The 18,520-nt window shown below is 43.4% G+C and overlaps 1 protein-coding gene across 6 annotated transcripts in view; it reads left to right on the top strand.

Annotated features, from left to right (window-relative positions):
• The window catches only part of diaph2 (diaphanous-related formin 2), a 717,979-nt gene extending 701,104 nt beyond the window's left edge, over window positions 1-16,875 (top strand). For 5 of the 6 annotated variants that reach the window (XM_031797927.1, XM_031797925.1, XM_031797929.1 and 2 more), the window contains one exon: window positions 11,330-16,875. In XM_031797927.1, the coding sequence (XP_031653787.1) occupies window positions 11,330-11,394 (65 nt within the window). In that variant the 3' untranslated portion in view covers window positions 11,395-16,875. The remainder of the gene's footprint in view (window positions 1-11,329) is intronic. The other variant, XM_031797930.1, reaches the window with a different exon arrangement.
• Window positions 16,876-18,520: the final 1,645 nt, after the last annotated feature.

The raw sequence follows: 18,520 nt of genomic DNA, 5'->3' as shown, positions 1-18,520 counted from the left end.
GGTTTAAAAGGATGGATTTCTACATAGAACCCCTCCCCCTTCAGAGCGGGAACAACAGGCACCCTCAGAACAAGTATACAGCTAAATCAACTCTCGTTTTGGGCAAACAAATTGAATTAAAAATCTATCGATCTCCCCACCAAAACCTCCAACAATCCACCCTCGTATCAACATGATCTATCTGTGTTTATCTTTCTGTCTGGCGTTCCCATCATCACCAAGGCTTTTGTTTTCACAACCCGGCATTATCTGATGTTCCCATCATCACCAAGGTTTTTGTTTCCACAACCCGGCATTATCTGGCGTTCCCATCATCACCGAGGTTTTTGTTTCCACAACCCGGCATTATCTGGCGTTCCCATCATCACCGAGGTTTTTGTTTCCACATCCCGGCATTATCTGGCGTTCCCATCATCACCAAGTTTTTTTTTTCACAACCCGGCATTATCTGGCGTTCCCATCATCACCGAGGCTTTTGTTTCCACAACCGGGCATTTTGTTCCTGTATTTGTTTGGTGGTCCATCAGTCTATTTACTTTATCACTCTGCCAAACCATCCATTTACACTCCCATCTGTCTGTCAAACTATATCTTAGCATCAATTTGTCTAACTATCTCTCTGTCTACTGATTCAGCTGTTAATCAAAGCAGTGCTGCGGGCTTAGCTCTCCTTCTGCAGGCCTCAGAATTAGACCCTTGTTTAAGCGGCTCCAGCAGGAGCAAGAGTGTCTGCAGCAATTAGGCTCCTCCGCCCTCCCTGTTATCCTCTCTGCCTGCTTACATACATACATGCATTCAGGTCACACATATAATTACAGGCAATTCACAGATATTTCTGTGGTGACATTTGGTTGAATTGGATGGTGAGGGATTCTAGGTTATGGCGACAGTGATGTGTTTTTTCACCAAGGGGAAAGATGCTCCCATTTCTCTAAGTGCTTTGATTGATGTTGGCCTATGGTATCATATGTTATGGTTAAAGGTGTGTTTTTGGCCGCAGCCACTTTACCACACGGGTACAGATGACAAACGGTGGCGAGGCGGAGACAAGCCGAGCTGTGCTGTGCTGAACCAGGTCAGTTTACTGGCTCGTGGTTGAGCTCGGCCCAGCTCTGTTCTCACTGGAGCAGTTAGGGCCCCGATGCCCACCCTGGCCTCCTGCCGAGCCCCCAATCAGTCTTGGAGCATCAGCGATGGTCCCCCTCGGGCAGCCCTGTGTCGGGTCCTGATGGATTGATTACCTGCTGTCCTGGAAAAGGCCCTAGCTGCCCCAGACCCCATCTGTGTCCATTGCTGACTCCAAACCCAGATTGCCCCCCGGCTGCAGGCTCAGGCTGCTAATGACCCCCCCCCAAAGGCCCACTGTCCATACTAGCATCCCCACAGCATTATATACCCCAACCCAACGCTAGCCTTTTGTCAATACGGACAGCTAGCCTAGTGGTGAATCTCAAACATGCATTGGGAAGGCACCCTAACGATTTGAGGAGTGGATGCACAGTTGAAGTTTTTTTTCTTGAAGACTGCTTCCTGAAATCTAGTACTGAGAAGATGATCATGAATGAGAGTTTTGCCGCTGGCGCTTGATCGATTGCAAGAACGTTTTCATCTTTCTGCTTTTTGGTGCGTTTGTGTGTTGCCTCGACGGGTCTGAAGAATGCCAGGAAGCATTGTTCTGTGGCTAAATAAATCACCTCCAGTCCAGATATCAGAAGGGATCTCTGAATGTGAGATGGCGCAATGAGAGATCATAAGTACCAGCTGCCTGTCAAGCTTGTTGTTTTCAATCAAAAATAGAGGACAGAGCACAAGCTAGGCTGCAGAGGAAGGCGTTTGGACTTTTCTTTTGAGATTGACACACACACACACATTCACACACAGCTTTTATCTCTTTTCCCGTCTTACTGTTTGTCCCTGGTACAAACCTGTCAAGGCCATCCCGCTGAGGAGATAAACTAGTACCCTTTCTTTCCTCTAAAAATAAGCATTTGTTTATGGACACGTGTAGTGATTTCCAGCTCTCCTGCGCCGTATTGTGTGCCGAGCTGTCAAGAGACATTACTCTCAGCCCCTACTCCCCTTTCAGCCACAGCGAGCAGGGGAGAGAGAGAACGAGGGAGAGGGGGCAGCGGACAATGGAGGAGGGTGGGGAGTGAGTGGGGAGTGGAGCGGCACAGCAGTGGGCAAAGGAAAAAGCAAGGCCTGTAGCAAAATGAGTTAAGATGCTGCATCTTTTCAAATAAGGGGCTAAAGGGCCCGGCCGGTCAGTACTTTAATGCAGTCCTTAAGGTAGATTTGTGAGAGAGGGGCAGTTGGGGTTGGGAGAGAGAATAGGTTGTATTGAGTATCTGGGTCATTCATCAGTGTGTGTGCGGCGAGCAACGTGCTACATCACAGACGACCCAGTGCGTGATTGAAATCTACGAAACGAAAATGAGAGAGACAAGCAAAGATTAGCTCCATCCAGGTCCCTGATGACTCGCATCAGTCGGAGAGAGAGAGATGGGGAGAAAGTGAGTGAGAGAGAAAAATAACGAAATAGAGAGAGAGAGAGAGAGAACTGGAGAGTGGGGAGAATTTCAGAATCTTGCCTCAGCATGTTTATCCAGGACCGTAGTCTGTGTTTCTTTTCTCACGTCACTCTGATCCCTTCTTCCGTCTGATGCGGACCATGTGAAGAACACACACACATACCGCACACACACCCACCCCTCAAATCTCTTCAAATCTCCTGACGCCCCGTATGCTCATTTAACTGACATTACTTAAGACCAAAGGTCTTGTTCAAAAGCCTTGTTCACCAAATACCAGACTTGAGACATTGCCTTACATGACATCCTTCGAACAATTAAATGCTGTGTGAATAAAACAAGCTTTGAGTGAGTTCTAGCTGTTTGTTGAGTTAGTGTTAGGAAATAGATAGCAATGTTCAGAGGGAGTTTACGTAAATCAATGCAACTTGGACGGTATATGACAGTGTTATATTTGTTACACAGTTCAAATTCTATTTTATTGATAATGCGTCCCTCCACGTCTGTCAATCTACTGTATTTTCTCAGACGCTGTCACGCAGCTAATGAATGTATGCCTATAACAGAAGCTGAACAGACAAATGTAAAGTCATGCAGGAGGCTGCTCCTAGTAATCCCCTAATCTTCCTAAATGTAAAGTCATGCAGGAGGCTGCTCCTAGTAATCCCCTACTTCCTAAATGTAAAGTCATGCAGGAGGCTGCTCCTAGTAATCCCCTAAACCTCCTAAATGTAAAGTCATGCAGGAGGCTGCTCCTAGTAATCCCCTAAACCTCCTAAATGTAAAGTCATGCAGGAGATTGCTCCTAGTAATCCCCTAAACCTCCTAAATGTAAAGTCATGCAGGAGTTTGCTCCTAGTAATCCCCTAAACCTCCTAAATGTAAAGTCATGCAGGAGGTTGCTCCTACTAATCCCCTAAACCTCCTAATTGTAAAGACATGCAGGAGGTTGCTCCTAGTAATTCCCTAAACCTCCTAAATGTAAAGTCATTCAGGAGGCTGCTCCTAGTAATCCCCTAAATCTCCTAAATTAAGTCTGTGTTGTAGACTATACATTTCAACTGCAACTGATAGATCACCTAAAGACTGATTTTAATGGGTTACAGTCTAGCCATGTTATTTTGACCTCCACTCCTCCCCCTCTTCCACTCTCCCTTCCTCCTTCTCCCCCTCTCTCTTTCTCCCTCACCCGCTTTCTCTCCAGCTTTCCCCCATCCCCTCCTCCAAAACTTAAGTTACCCTTCAGTCGGATTCCAGTTTTTCCACATCCCCAAAACATGATCTTACCTTTGAAAGAGCCTCTGTTGTGGTGCAAACCATAGTTTTGCTCCTGCAACCCTATAAGTGTGAAAGCCAAATAAATAGCTGTTCTCCCCCCTGCATCCCATTTATATATCTTGTTTGTGGTGTTTCTGGGGCTCCATTACTCTGCAGCCACCAGCCCTGGGTGAGGCGAGGGAGAAGATTTGAGGGAGAGTTACACTACATGGGCAATAGTATGTAGACACCTGCTCGTCAAAAATCTCATTCCCAAATCATGGGCATTAATATGGAGTTGGTCCCTCCTTTGCTGCTATAACAGCCTCTACTCTTGAGGGGAAGGCTTTCCAATAGATGTTGGAACATTGTGGCAGGGACTTGCATCCATTCAGCCGCAAGAGCCTTCGGGCACTGATGTAGGGTGATTCGGCCTGGCTCGCAGTCGGTGTTCAATTCATCCCAAAGGTGTTCGATCGGGAGGAGGTCAGGGCTCTGTACAGGCTAGTAAATTTATTCTACACCGATCTTGACAAACCCTTTCTGTATGGACCACGCTTTGTGCATGGGGGTATTGTCATGCTGAATCAGGAAAGGGCCTTCCCCAAACTGTTGCCACAAAGTTGGAAGCACAGAATCATCTAGAATGTCATTGTATACTAAAGCATTAAGATTTCCCTTCACTGGAACTAAGAGGCCTAGCCCGAACCATGAAAAACAGCCCCAGACCATTATTCCTCCTCCACCAAACTTTACCGTTGGCACTATACATTGGGGCAGGTAGCATTTTCCACCCAGATTTGTCCGTCGGACTGCCAGAAGGTGAAGCGTGATTCATCACTCCAGAGAACACGTTTCCACTGCTCTAGAGTCCAATGGCGGTGAACTGTACATCACTCCAACCCGACGCTTGGCATTGCACATGGTGATCTTAGGCTTGTGTGCAGCTGCTCAGCAATGGAAACCCATTTAATGAAGCTCCCAATGAACAGTTATTGTGCTGACATGGCTTCCAAAGGCAGTTTGGAACTCTGTAGTGAGGGTTCCAACCGAGGTCAGAAGATTTTTTACACGCTTCGCACTTCAGCACTCGGCGGTCCCATTCTGTGAGCTTGTGTGGCCTACCACAGAACCGTTGTTGCTCCTAGACATTGACACTTCACAATATCAGCACTTAGAGATGACAGGGGCAGCTCAAGCAGGGCAGAAATTTTACTAACTGATTTGTTGGAAAGGTAGCATCCTATGACGGTGCCACGTTGAAAGTCACTGAGCTCTTCAGTAAGGCCACTCTACTGCCAATATTTGTCTATGGAGATTGCACGGCGTGGGGTGGTAGTGTGTATGGGGACGCATGCACTTGTGTGTCAACAAATCATTTGAGTAAGGATTCAGTATGCAGAAAAACCCTATTCAATCACAATCCAGAAGAAACAGAACCTAGGCCCGGTCTGCTGTGTATGTTTTCTCATCCTAAGAGAAGGATGGTGATTATGTTTACCTTATCCACTGTTTTCTTAACCCTGATGGATACGAACAGCGTGTCTTTGTAGTTGTCCCAAACCTTGGCTATCCCAGATGGTAATGAACTTTAACATTCATCATCCTGAATCGTCTTTCTGTTTATAGGGATCCCTGGAAGGTCTTACTGGGAAGGCTTTGATAGATGACTGACAGGCTTTCCCTTAGCGTTCAGATCACAGGCCCTGCTGATGATGTAATTCTGTGTAATTAGTAAAAGATGACAGTAACACAAAACCCATTATGGGTTTTAATCTCTTTTGGAGGGAACGCACCAGAGATGCGGGAGCTCCCCTATCACTCCATCACAACATGAAATGGCATTTTCTCAGCACGCCTTTCAGCCAATCAGACGAGAGCTCTGTGTGTGTGTGTGTGTGTGTGTGTGTGTGTGTGTGTGTGTGTGTGTGTGTGTGTGTGTGTGTGTGTGTGTGTGTGTGTGTGTGTGTGTGTGTGTGTGTGTGCGCGTGCGCGTGCGGTTGGTTAGACTGTTTAGTCATGTTGGCATCCTCACTTCGTATTACCCTTTGCTTATAGACGCTGTCTCCCTGTGGCGTGGATCATTGTGATACACCCCTTAGAGTGTGTGTGATGTTTACGTCACTCTTTACCCATGCCCCTTGGTGCGCTGCTTTACCACTCGAGAAACAATGCCAGTCATTTGCATTTAATTAAGTTCTGTGAGAGCTAGACAAGTCCCCACTGTAACCAGGAATGCTGTTCTTCTTTTGTCAATTCCTCCTTTCTCCTTCTCTTGTGCTTCTGTGTCTTCACTAACTGAAAGATGTCGCCTCGGGGAGAAGCAGGTAAAGGAAGCCATCAAAACCAGAAGACAGAAATACCATTGAAGTTGTCTGATGTGTGGTTGTCCTTGTATAGTGTGTGTGTCTATGGGTGTTGGATAAGTGTTTTAATTTCTGTGTAGAGAATAGCTGTAATGGCAACTGTTTGTGCAGTTATTGTCGCTAGATTGATGTGGGGAGGGAAGATGGGCGTTTATATCTGATGATGCGAACTGGAAGGGTTTTATACCTGATGATGTGAACTGGAAGGGTTTTATACCTGACGATGCGAACTGGAAGGGTTTTAGAATTGATGATGCAAACTGGAGGGTTTTTTAGAACTGATGATGCGAACTGGAAGGGTTTTATACCTGATGATGCGAACTGGAAGGGTTTTAGAATTGATGATGCAAACTGGAGGGGTTTTAGAAATGATGATGCGAACTGGAAGGGTTTTATACCTGACGATGCGAACTGGAGGGGTTTTTAGAATTGATGATGCAAACTGGAGGGGTTTTTAGACCGGAAGATAAGAATTGGAAAGGCTATTGAGAAGCAAATGGTTCCACTCTGAGGTATCCTCATAGGGGATATGGTTCCACTCTTAGGTATCCTCATAGGGGATATGGTTCCACTCGGAGGTATCCTCATAGGGGATATGGTTCCACTCGGAGGTATCCTCATAGGGGATATGGTTCCACTCGGAGGTATCCTCATAGGGGATATGGTTCCACTCGGAGGTATCCTCATATGGGATATGGTTCCACTCGGAGGTATCCTCATAGGGGATATGGTTCCACTCGGAGGTATCCTCATAGGGGATATGGTTCCACTCGGAGGTATCCTCATAGGGGATATGGTTCCACTCGGAGGTATCCTCATAGGGGATATGAACTGAGATAAGGCGGAGCTTTACCTAGCATGGACTTGTAAATTACCTGGAGCCAGTGGGTCTGGCTACGAATATGTAGCGAGGGCCAGCCGACTAGAGCATACAGGTCGCAGTGGTGGGTGGTATAAGGTGCTTTAGTAACAAAACGGATGGCACCTTGATAAACTGCATCCAGTTTGCTGAGAAGAGTATTGGAAGCTATTTTGTAGATGACATCGCCGAAGTCGAGGATCGGTAGGATAGTCAGTTTTACGAGGGTAAGTTTGGCGGTGTGAGTGAAGGAAGTACAAGCTTCCCCATACCTTTAACAATAGGCTTGATGCAATTACCCATGTTATTTTAAAACTGTTGTGCGGTCTCATGAATGAAAAGGCAATCTTTTCTGGTGATGGTTTGATTTTTGATTTTTTTGCACTCAATGGCTGGCAAACAATTCACCAAATAATTTTAAGATGTTTGATTCTCTTGAAGATGTTTTGTGTCTCGTTATGATGACCTTAGAACAGTCGTTGGCATTCAACTTGCGGTGATGGTTTGAACCATTTCCAATTTCCACCTTCTACAATCAGTGGCTGGTTCTTCACTCTAATGAACAAGTTCAAGAAGATGTTCAAGTCTCTTCATGTCGACCTTAACGAAGTAGTTTCAATTTAACTTGTGCATTTCCAATGTCAACCTTCCTCACACAATGGCCGGTTGTTTGCCGTACCGAACAAGTTCAAGAGCATCTTTTAGTCTTTAGCACATAATGTATAACTTCAAATCTTCAAAGCAATTCCAAACCGAAGACGAAAATAATTTCCTGGAAGTGGTGAAATGTTTGTTTTTTCTTGCTCCATCCTCCTCTTCATCTCTTGGCCATGCCCAGTCCCTCTCCCTTTTGTCTTTCATCTCTCCTCTCTCCTCCTCCTCTTCTCCCTCCCACGTCTGGTAATAGATACAGTCAATTCTGACCCCAGTATTAAAGGGAGGAGAACTGTATTCTCCAAGCACTGCTGTTCTGATGGGCTCAATGTTAAAGGCGAGCGATCCCCCCGAAATGAGGTCACATTGATTGGAATTGCAAATGGCAAAGGCGAGAAATCGGACATGGAGGTTTTTGGGATTTTATAAAAGTTCTTCCTTGGTCTCCCGTTTTATTCGTTTTTTTTAACATTGGTGGTGGTTTGCGTGGAACATTTGGCGCCTGCGAAAGGAGTTTGAGCTTGCCCCTCAGGCACGTTGAAACCCTTGGAAGCGTTTTTGAAGATGGAATGGATGAAAGAGAGGGTGATTGAGGATTGTCACTCAGATGTTCTTTGCAATACGGAGCATGCCAAGATCAGAAGGTCGCAGGCTGTAACTTTCACCAACTCAATGCAACAAGAAGCATATAGCACAACTCTCGCTTTCCATGCATATACAGTCTATCTCTCTGGATTTCTCTGCCTCTCTCTCTCTCTCTCTCTCTCTCTCTCTCTCTCTCTCTCTCTCTCTCTCTCTCTCTCTCTCTCTCACTTGCTCTCTCTTTCTATCTCTCTCTCGCTCTCTCTTTGTATCTCTCTCTCTCGCTTGCTCTCTCTTTGTATCTCTCTCTCTCGCTCTCTCTCTCTCTCGCTTGCTCTCTTTTCTATCTCTAGGTTCCTAACTCTCTTTATCTGCTTTGCTTTCTTTCTCTCCCTCTCCCACTCTTTCTCTTTTTTACTCTGTCCCTATCTGTTACCCCCCCACAACTCTCTCTCCTCCATCCTTCTCCCCCCTCTCCTCCTGTGCACCATCTGCATGTTCTCCCTCCATCTGAGGCGTCTGTTGGGAATCCTGGTGGTGGAGACATATGCACACCGCCGCCGTCACAATCACTCTTAGCTCATTACCTGACGTGATGGATGGAGCCGGCGCCATTAAACAACGCCCAGCCCGGGACGCCTGGCACCCCACAGCTGGCACTGAGTAATGGGCACCACCATGGCAGCGCCAGATTTGGAGACCGCCAGGGGAGGCTCGTGTGGGCATAGCTAGCTACCTTGTTTCCATGGATACCTCACTTCCTGGCCATCCAGTGCCGCCCAACCCACCTGCCACCTTGCATGGCGGGGCCGGTGCCATGAGTAGCCATGGGCAGCCACGGTTGGCCTTTTGGAGGGAGGAGGTGTTTGTATAACTCTATTATGGAGAGGTGAGAGTGGGCCGACGCAGCCTACCCAAAGTGTTCTAACTGGTTGGCTCACAGGGGCAGCCGGAGTGAAACCTCTTACGGAAATATTGGAAGACTGAAATGAACAACAACGCACCTCATCATGCATGTCTGAAACTAACCAAAGGAAACCACCTCTCTCTCTCGCTCTCTCCCCTGCTCACGCTCTCGCTCTCTCTCCGTCTCCCCTGCTCGCTCTCTCTCCGTCTCCCCTGCTCACTGACTCTCTAGCTCTCTCTGTCTCCCCTGCTCACTGACTCTCTAGCTCTCTCTGTCTCCCCTGCTCACTGACTCTCTAGTTCTCTCCTGCTCACTCGCTCTATATCTCTCTCTCCTGCTCACTCGCTCTATATCTCTCTCTCCTCCTGACTCGCACTCTCTCTCTCTTCCTCTCCCCTACTTACTCTCTCTCTCTCCTTCTCCCCTGCTCTCTCGCTCTCTCTCCCTCTCCACTGCTCACTCGCTCTCTCCCTCTCCCCTGCTCACTTGCACTCGCTCTCAATTAAATTTCAATTCAACTTAAGGGCTTTATTGGCATGGAAAACATATGTTTACATTGCCAAAGCAAGTGAAAAAGATAATAAACAAAAGTGAAATAAACAATAAAATGAAATAAAAAAATCTCTCTCCCATGCTCACTCGCGCTCTCTCGATCTCTCGCTCTTTCCCTCTCTCTCCCCTGCTCACTCACTCTCTCTCTCTCCCTCTCCCCTGCTCACTCACTCTCTCTCTCTCCCTCTCCCCTGCTCACTCTCTCTCTCTCCCCCTCTCCCCTGCTCACCCTCTCTCTCTCCCCTGCTCACTCAGTCACTCATTCTCACTCGCTCTCCCCTTCTCACTAACTAACTCTCTCTCTCTCTCTCCCCTACTCACTCCTTCTCTCTCAATTCAATTCGAAGGGCTTTATTGGCATTGGAAACATATGTTTACATTGCCAAAGCAAGTGAAGCAAGATAAGTGAAACAATATAAAATGAACAGTAAACATTACACTCACATAAGTTCCAATGGAATAGACATTTCAAATGTTATATTATGTCTATATACAGTGTTGTAACGATATGCAAATAGTTAAAGTACAAAGGGACAATAAATAAACATAAATATGGGTTGTATTTACGATGGTGTTTGTTCTTCTCTGGTTGCCCTTTTCTTGTGATAACAGGTCATAAATAATGCTTCTGTGATGGCACACTGTGGTATTTCACCCAAAAGATATGGGAGTGTATCAAAATTGGATTTGTTTTTTAATTATTTGTGCCTCTGTTTAATCTGAGGGAAATATGTGTATCTAATATGGTCATACATTTGGCAGGAGGTTAGGAAGTGCAGCACAGTTTCCACCTCATTTTGTGGGTAGTGTGCAGATAGCCTGTCTTCTCTTGAGAGCCAGGTCTGCCTACGGCGGCCTCTCTCAATAGCAAGGCTATGCTCAGTCTGTACATAGTCAAAACTTTCCTTAATTGACTGGGTCAGTCATAGTGGTCAGGTATTCTGCCACTGTGTACTCTCTGTTTAGGGTGAAATAGCATTCTAGTTTGCAAAGTTTTTTTGGTAATTCTTTCCAATGTGTCAAGTAATTATATTTTTGTTATCTCATGATTTGGTTGGGTCTTATTGTGTTGCTGCCCTGGGCCTCTGTGGGGTCTGTTTATTCTAGAGAGCCCCGGGGCCAGCTTGCTTAGGGGACTCTTCTCCAGGTTCATCTCTCTGTAGGGGATTGCTTTGTTATGGAAGGTTTGGGAATTGCTTCCTTTTAGGTGGTTGTAGAATTGAACAGCTCTTTTCTGGATTTTGATAATTAGCGGCTATCTGCCTAATTATGGTAATTCTGATCTCCTCATCTCCCCTGTTCACTCGCACTCTGTCTCTCTCTCTCTCTCCCCTGCTCACTCTGTGTGTTGTGTGCTGTGTTTGTGCTCTTCCTTGGCAGTTACTATGACACTAGACGCAAGCACCGCCACTCCAGGCCCCTCTTGTCTCTTCCCCTCCACCGTGCTGCTGTCTTCTTAATCAGCTTGGGTTCTGTTATTGATGTTTCTCTCCCTCCTCCTCTCCTACCCCTCACACCCTCTTTGTGTTACTATGACTCTAACAACACTTTCCTGTTCTCTTTTTTTCCCTCTCTCGCTCTCCATCTCGCTCTTTCTTATTTTCTGTCTCTCTCTCTTCAGACACCCGCCGCGCGGTCCTGGAAAGGTCTCGGTCGCGCCACAATGGAAACCCCCAGGCTCGATGATGGCCCGCGCCTACCAGAAGACGTTAGATAAGTGCCAAAGAGGCCTGCGAGGAGAATCTGAGGACGTCTAGTAGGAGGGATGGACCCCAGCTGCATGACACACACACACACACACACACTGCCAGGTCTTGAAGAAAACAAAAGGCCCCTAAAGAACCTAAGAGTAACTGAGAAAACAAGAACAGGACATCATCACACAGGATATTCAATAGTCATACTGTTGGTCTGACTGCCTTACATATTTATTATCTACTTTGTCATGGCTTTGCCTGTACATGACTGTAAAGCTTTGGATGTTTTGGGGAGAAAAAAAACTGTACTTGGTTGCTCAAATTGTCATATAGGCTCACAGAACTTCACTATATCTGTCAGACAACCCAACCCTCCTAAAAACTGCCACACCTGTCCTCTCATCTCTGGTCATGTACTTCCGAATGGATGCAGTGAGTAGGGATGTAACTAGAGAACATACATCTCTCCAGTGAGGACTGACCTCTAGTGTATTCTGACTAACCACATCTAACAAAGCTTTCTTTCTCTATTCCGCTTTTATTCAACACATACAGCAATTAACTGTGGCGTGAACAGTTAATTGGTGTGAACCCCTTTATTTGTGAAAGAGTATTTTCCCCCGAATTAATCCGATAATATTATGCATAATGTGTCTCACAACAAGGATACAGAACTGTAAATATGCATCAGTGATCTTTAGAGTATATGACTGAATTCTCCATATGTTGTGGCAGAGAAAGCATCATATTCATTGTTTTTTGTTTTTCTCCCAGAGATGTCAAATTCCTTAGTGTACTAAACATGTTTTTAGATATTATTGCACATGTATTGAAAATGAAATACAGATATCTAATTTACATAAGTATTCACACCCCTGAGTCAGTACATGTTACACCTTTGGCATCGATTACAACTGAGTCTTTCTGGGTAAGTCTCTAAGAGCTTTGCACACCTGGATTGTACAATATTTGCACATCATTCTCAAAACAATTATTTAATCTCTGTCATGTTGGCTGTTGATCATTGCTAGACAGCCATTTTCAAGTCTTGCCATACATTTTCACGCTGATTTAAGTCAAAACTGTAACTAGGCCACTCGGATAACTGAGCACAGATAACTCCTGTGTAGAGGTTTGGATTGATTTGAGCCATGTTTTCAATTTAAATTTAAAAAATACAATAATCAGTGCAGTTGACAAGTTGAATCAGGTGTGCTTGTCCAGGGTTACAATAAAAAGTGTACTGTTGGGGGTACTGGAGGACCAGGTTTGGGAAACACTGACCTAGTCCTTCCCAATGACAAGCATAGCCATAACATGATGCAGCCACCACCATGCTTGAAAATATGAAGAGTGATACACAGTGATGTGTTGTGTTGGATTTGCCACAAACATAATGCTTCCTATTCAGGACATAAAGTTAATTTCTTTGCCATATTTTGTTGCAGTTCTAATTTAGTGCCTTATTGCAATCAGGATGCATGTTTTGGAATATTTTTATTCTATACAGGCTTTCTTCTTTTCACTCTGTCTTTTAGGTTAGTATTGTGGCGTAACTACAGTGTTGTTGATCCATCCTCAGTTTTTTCCTATCACAGCTATTAAACTCTGGAACCATTTTAAAGTCACTATTGGCCTCATGGTGAAATCCCTCAGCGATTTCCTTCCTCTCTGGCAACTGAGTTAGGAACTGAGTTTTTTTTACTCATCTACCAATAGGTGCCCTTCTTTGCGAGGCATTGGAAGACATCCCATCTTTGAATCTGTGTTTGAAATTCACTGCTCGTCTGAGGGACCTTACAGATAATTGTATGTGTGAGGAACAGAGAGGAATTAGTTATTCAAAAACCATGTTAAACACTATTATTGCACACAAGTGAGTCAATGCAACTTATTATGTGACTTGTTAAGCACATTTTTACTCCTGAACTTATTTAGGCTTGCCTTAACAAAGGGGTTGAATACTTATTGACTCAAGACATTTCAGCTTTACATTTTTTATGAATTTGTAAACTTTGACATTATGGGGTATTGTGTGTAGGCAAGTGACAGAAAATCTCAACGTCGTCCATTTTAAATTCCGGCTGTAACACAACAAAATGTAACACAACAAAAAGTTTCTGAAGGCACTGTACAGTATACCTCAGCAAAAGGCTGGTTTCCACAAAGTCCAAATTGGCAATCATAAAAATACATGGGGGAAAAAATGTGCTTCTTGGTCTTAATTTAAGGTTAGGATTAGGTATATTCTTAAGGTTAGCAGTGTGGTTAAAGTTAGGATTAAGGTATAAAATCACTTTTTAAGATGAGAATTTGTAAAAAAAAATAAAAAAATAGGGGGGAGGGGTATTATTTTGTGGCTGTGGTAACTAGTGACAACCGCTTTCATTGAGCAGTAGACTACACGAGCCAGTCGAGCTCCTGAATAGCTAACTAGCTTTAGCATGCTAAAACATTAGCCTGTCTTCTCCAGTTAAACTTCTAAATTTCTTAGTGGTTTTAGCATGCTAAGCCTTTAGCTTGTCAGGGAGGGAAAGACGTGCATGGGTTCTCAGGAGGGGGGCTAACATTCTATTGAAATTGTGAAACCCTTTCAAATCGTTTTTATTGTGTTCATATTTCTTTCCCAATTTTTTTGTGGCTGTGTTATGAAAGGCCTTGTTTCTTGATGTCAGTGCTAAGAGCTTTCCCGTTACTAGCAGTTTCCTAATCGCAGCATAACCTGCCCGGACTTCACACTCATTTGACAAGATGTCATACGAATCAAAATGGTCATATGAAAGGGAAAAAAATAGAATGAATAAAGGCTAGTTTGAGCATTCGGTCGACTGCAAGGAAAATAAAGCTCTGAGCAATGTGCTCACATTAGGAGCCATTTGAGATTTTTTCCCCCTCTTTTCCTTATTTTTTTTTTGTTGCATGGATTAATTCCCATATTCACAGAGTGTGCCTAGAGCATGCTTGTCCCTTCCATGTCTGAGCAGTAAGCAGATGCGAGAGAAATGGTTGCTTTCCCCCACAAGGAAACCGTACCCAGTGGAATACATTGAGGGTCTATGCTGACAACATGGTGGCTGTCTTAGTAAGGGAAGCCTCCACACACCCTCCCTTGACCTACTGCTTATGGCGTGAGTAAATGCTCGCCATAACGTGATGTCTCAATCATGCCATATCACTGCTGGCAAAACTGTGTGCAGAAAATCATGCCTTTCCCAGTGATCGGAACAGAAGCTTGGGAGGAAAGCAGTGGCTGTGCTTGACTTATGACTGAATAGATGAAGATTTGCTGTTTTAATATGGTGCCTGATGAGTCGGTTTGTTGCAACCCTCGTCTTCGAAGCCTCACAGGCCCAAGTTTCATCAATTTCATCTTCATACGGTGCAATGTTCATGAGAGTTGCCTGGGAGAAGTGTGCATATTCATGAAATGTGATGAGTCCTATTCAGTTAATATGTAAGATTGGGGTGGTAAGTTACATAGAGGCACACTGTTCCCTACATAGTGTACTACTTTTGACTGGAGCCCTATGGGCCCTGGTCAAAAGTAGTGCACTACATTGGAATAGGGAATAGGATACCATTTGGGATGCAGACAGAGAAACAGAAAGGGTACCGTGTTCATGAAGGAGTGTATTTGCCATAGCTTTGGCTTCATATACACTAGAGATCCCCACTGTGGAAAATCCAGCACTGCCAAAGGCACTGATTTGCTTTTTCTATTAAAAAATCTCCCTTTGTATTCTGTTTCACCATTACACAGTAAGAAACACACTATTTTCTTAACACTCGATGTGTTGTGAGCCCACACCCAAGGTGTTTCATTTGTAACCCCAATTCCATAAGTTACGTGTGAGTCTGCGTTAAGTGCAATGCTTCTGTGTTTGTTTTTTTACTGTTACAGAATGGTGACTGAATACTCAGTTTTGTTGTATTGTTTTTGTATTTATCTTTCCTAGTCAAGTGAAATTATAGTTCAGCTTGTACAGAATGAAATCTTGATTTTTCCCTGGTAGCCAACTCTTAAAACAAGTCCATAGTTACATTTACCTTTTACTGCAGTGGGCTAATTCAGGGTCATGCAGAGTGTTTCTTGGTAGTTTTAAAGTAATCCTACTTTGAAAAAATAGTATACACCTGTTCCAAATCAGATATAGAGTTGTATAACATTTTGAATCTGCATCCTAATATTAACTTTATATATATCACAGAAAACTGAAATATTAAATAAATAAATAGAAAACGCTGGAATAGAAACACCGAGTTTTTGGCATGAAAAAAATAAAGACGTTTATTAATTATGAATAATGAATCAATTATGAATAATATTTATAACATTCCACCCATGAGGCCACTAGGTAATTTGACTGCAGGAAGTCCAAAAATTGAAAATTGTGATAACACATACTAGCATGTCATTTTATGCATTTTGGAAATTAATATATCATAGTTTGACTGTATTTGATTTGAAATTGAAGATGGATATCTCATTCTTGATTTACTGGTACAATGAAATCAGAGACGAAAGCTACTTTCCCCATTTGTGATTATTGTATTTTCCCCTGTAGCCTGGTCCCAGATCTGTTAGTGCTGAATAGCCAACTCTCAGCTAAGCAGCACAAACAGATCTGGGACCAAGCTATTTCCCTTGTGCTGTAGGGTGATAAATGTGTGCTGTGTATGCATAGAGAGTAGCAACAGTGTTGCAGGTGGCAACAGTAACCTGTAAAGGGACTGAACCACCAATGGTATTAAAGGATCCCCTGACTGGGCCAAACCATCTCCCTCTGACTGGGCCAAACCATCTCCCTCTGACTGGGCCAAACCATCTCCCTCTGACTGGGCCAAACCATCTCCCTCTGACTGGGCCAAACCATCTCCCTCTGACTGGGTCAAACCATCTCCCTCTGACTGGGCCAAACCATCTCCCTCTGACTGGGCCAAACCATCTCCCTCTGACTGGGCCAAACCATCTCCCTCTGACTGGGCCAAACCATCTCCCTCTGACTGGGCCAAAATATCTCATGCTCACCCTGTATTTTTGGTATTCTTACTTGAGATCTGCACTACGGTTTCCATATTAAGTACATGCTTAACTAATACGTCTCTTATTGTCATGAAAGTTAAATTATTGATAGGAAAGTCTGATTTGCGCAAGTCATTGAGGAGACGGGGGCTTGTGAAACTATTAGGTGTCATTCATTTGGTGTCAATTGATTACTAGCTCAATCAGGAAGAGAGCGAATGTTTGGATCAACGTTCACACTCGTTGATGGTGCACTTTAACTTTCTATTATTCTGCTAAGCTACGGAATGGTTTGATTTGAATTTCATGAGTGCTGCCTTGCCACAGAAAGCGAGTGAATTACTTCCAAATAGTTCAATGCTGCCACATAAATAAATACATTTTGTTAGTCCTTCATATTGTAATTTGTAAAATGATGACATGTTGAATAAAGAAAATATAAAGTAACAATGTTGCCGTGATGTATGATACCATGGCCCTGCCTATCCTCGACTTTCACATTGACTAGGTTTTTATTGGCTTGAAAAATATATTTGTAGCATCTTTACGTTTATTTTTATCCATAAGGAAGAAACATTTTAATGGTTATGCACACTGTTCCTGACTAAAGTATGTAATGGAATATTTACACAAAATAATAACCACTTTGTTATATAAACTGATTTCTGAAAGATGTCATCTTTATCATTGACTGGTGCCTATTTTATTAGTATAAGTACAAACTGTGATTTTTACCAACCCCTGTTTAAATGTCTATTTTCCTAATTTAATCACAGAGTGTTTTGGTAACACTTAACCAAGTGTTATTTTTACCAAGTGTTAATTTAATTTGGGTAACCCTTCAGCTGACTGGTATAATGATTTGTTATGAGACTGTTATTTTCCCTCTAACTTAAAGTAACTGTCCATTGAAAATCTCTTTCAAAAGTTCATATTCTCTTCACTCATACCCAAATAATATTGTTTACCCATCCTATACACATATTTGGGGCCAAAGCATTAATTGTAGAAAAAAACACTTAAAAAAACACCTCAAACTTGAATCTCAGTTTCAAAAATAGTTTAAAAAATACTTGCTATTTCCTCATAGATGATGATGTCATTGCCTGAAGAGGATGAGCTGGCCAATCTGTGGTTTATTCACATTCATATTTTTAATGAACGGTATGCGCCCACACCATTCTGTTGCTGGATTACACCCACAGAAAAGCATGTTAAAAGCTTTTTAACATGCTTAATTACCTTTTTTTGGAAGGAAAACTATTTCACTAATATTGTAATTAATTATAGGTCATATTTCATAGAAATCTGGAAACACTGGGAAGTTACTTTAAAATGTTTTTGTTCTTGTGAGAATCATTCTGAGATTAGACGTTATAAAGGGATTAAAACAAGTCTTACTTTGCATTTTATAACGGCTTCATAATGCATTACAGCCTTCAGCTATAGCCTTGCTAAACCTGAACCTGATGATGACAAGTCTTGCAATGCATTATAGCTTCTTCATAATGCATTATACCTACATGCTGTAAGTAAAGTAAAGCTTTCCTCACTTTCTTCCATAGCGGTCTCCCTTCGATGACAGAGCAGATGATACCTGTACCTGGCTGATTTATGGACAGGGACTGCTGAGTGCTAGCGGTGTTAGTGCGTGATAAATGAGACTGCCTAGAAAGGCAACATATTTGGAGCTTCACACTCCAGTCCTTCATCTTGCACTGTGTCAAAGGCAAGAAGACAACACTGTCAGGTCTAACTGTAGCTTAGGGAAATGACCATCAACCCATGAAGTTGGCACAGGAATAAGGAAAATATTTATCTTCAGACACTGAAAAATGCCATGATTTCCTTGCATTGAAGTAAGTTGATTTTTTTTTTTTTGCAGGTTGTCAATATTGTTGCTGCTGTTTGCCTCAGAAGTACACATGGCATTGTTAGCCTACTTATTTTGTGGTGTGGATTTTGAAGAGTGGATATTTTACTTGTAAGAAAACGGAATGTTATATTTCAGTTTTTGTTAGCAAGTAACATTTTGTTGTACTTTGACAAGACACACGGAAGGTCTTTAAACTAGGTACAGAAGGATAGTGTG

This window comes from Oncorhynchus kisutch, linkage group LG19 (assembly GCF_002021735.2).
Source record: "Oncorhynchus kisutch isolate 150728-3 linkage group LG19, Okis_V2, whole genome shotgun sequence".
In the NCBI taxonomy this organism is placed as follows: Eukaryota; Metazoa; Chordata; class Actinopteri; order Salmoniformes; family Salmonidae; genus Oncorhynchus; species Oncorhynchus kisutch.
Note: the sequence above shows the minus strand (reverse complement) of the source record. Positions and strands in the feature narration are given on the sequence as shown.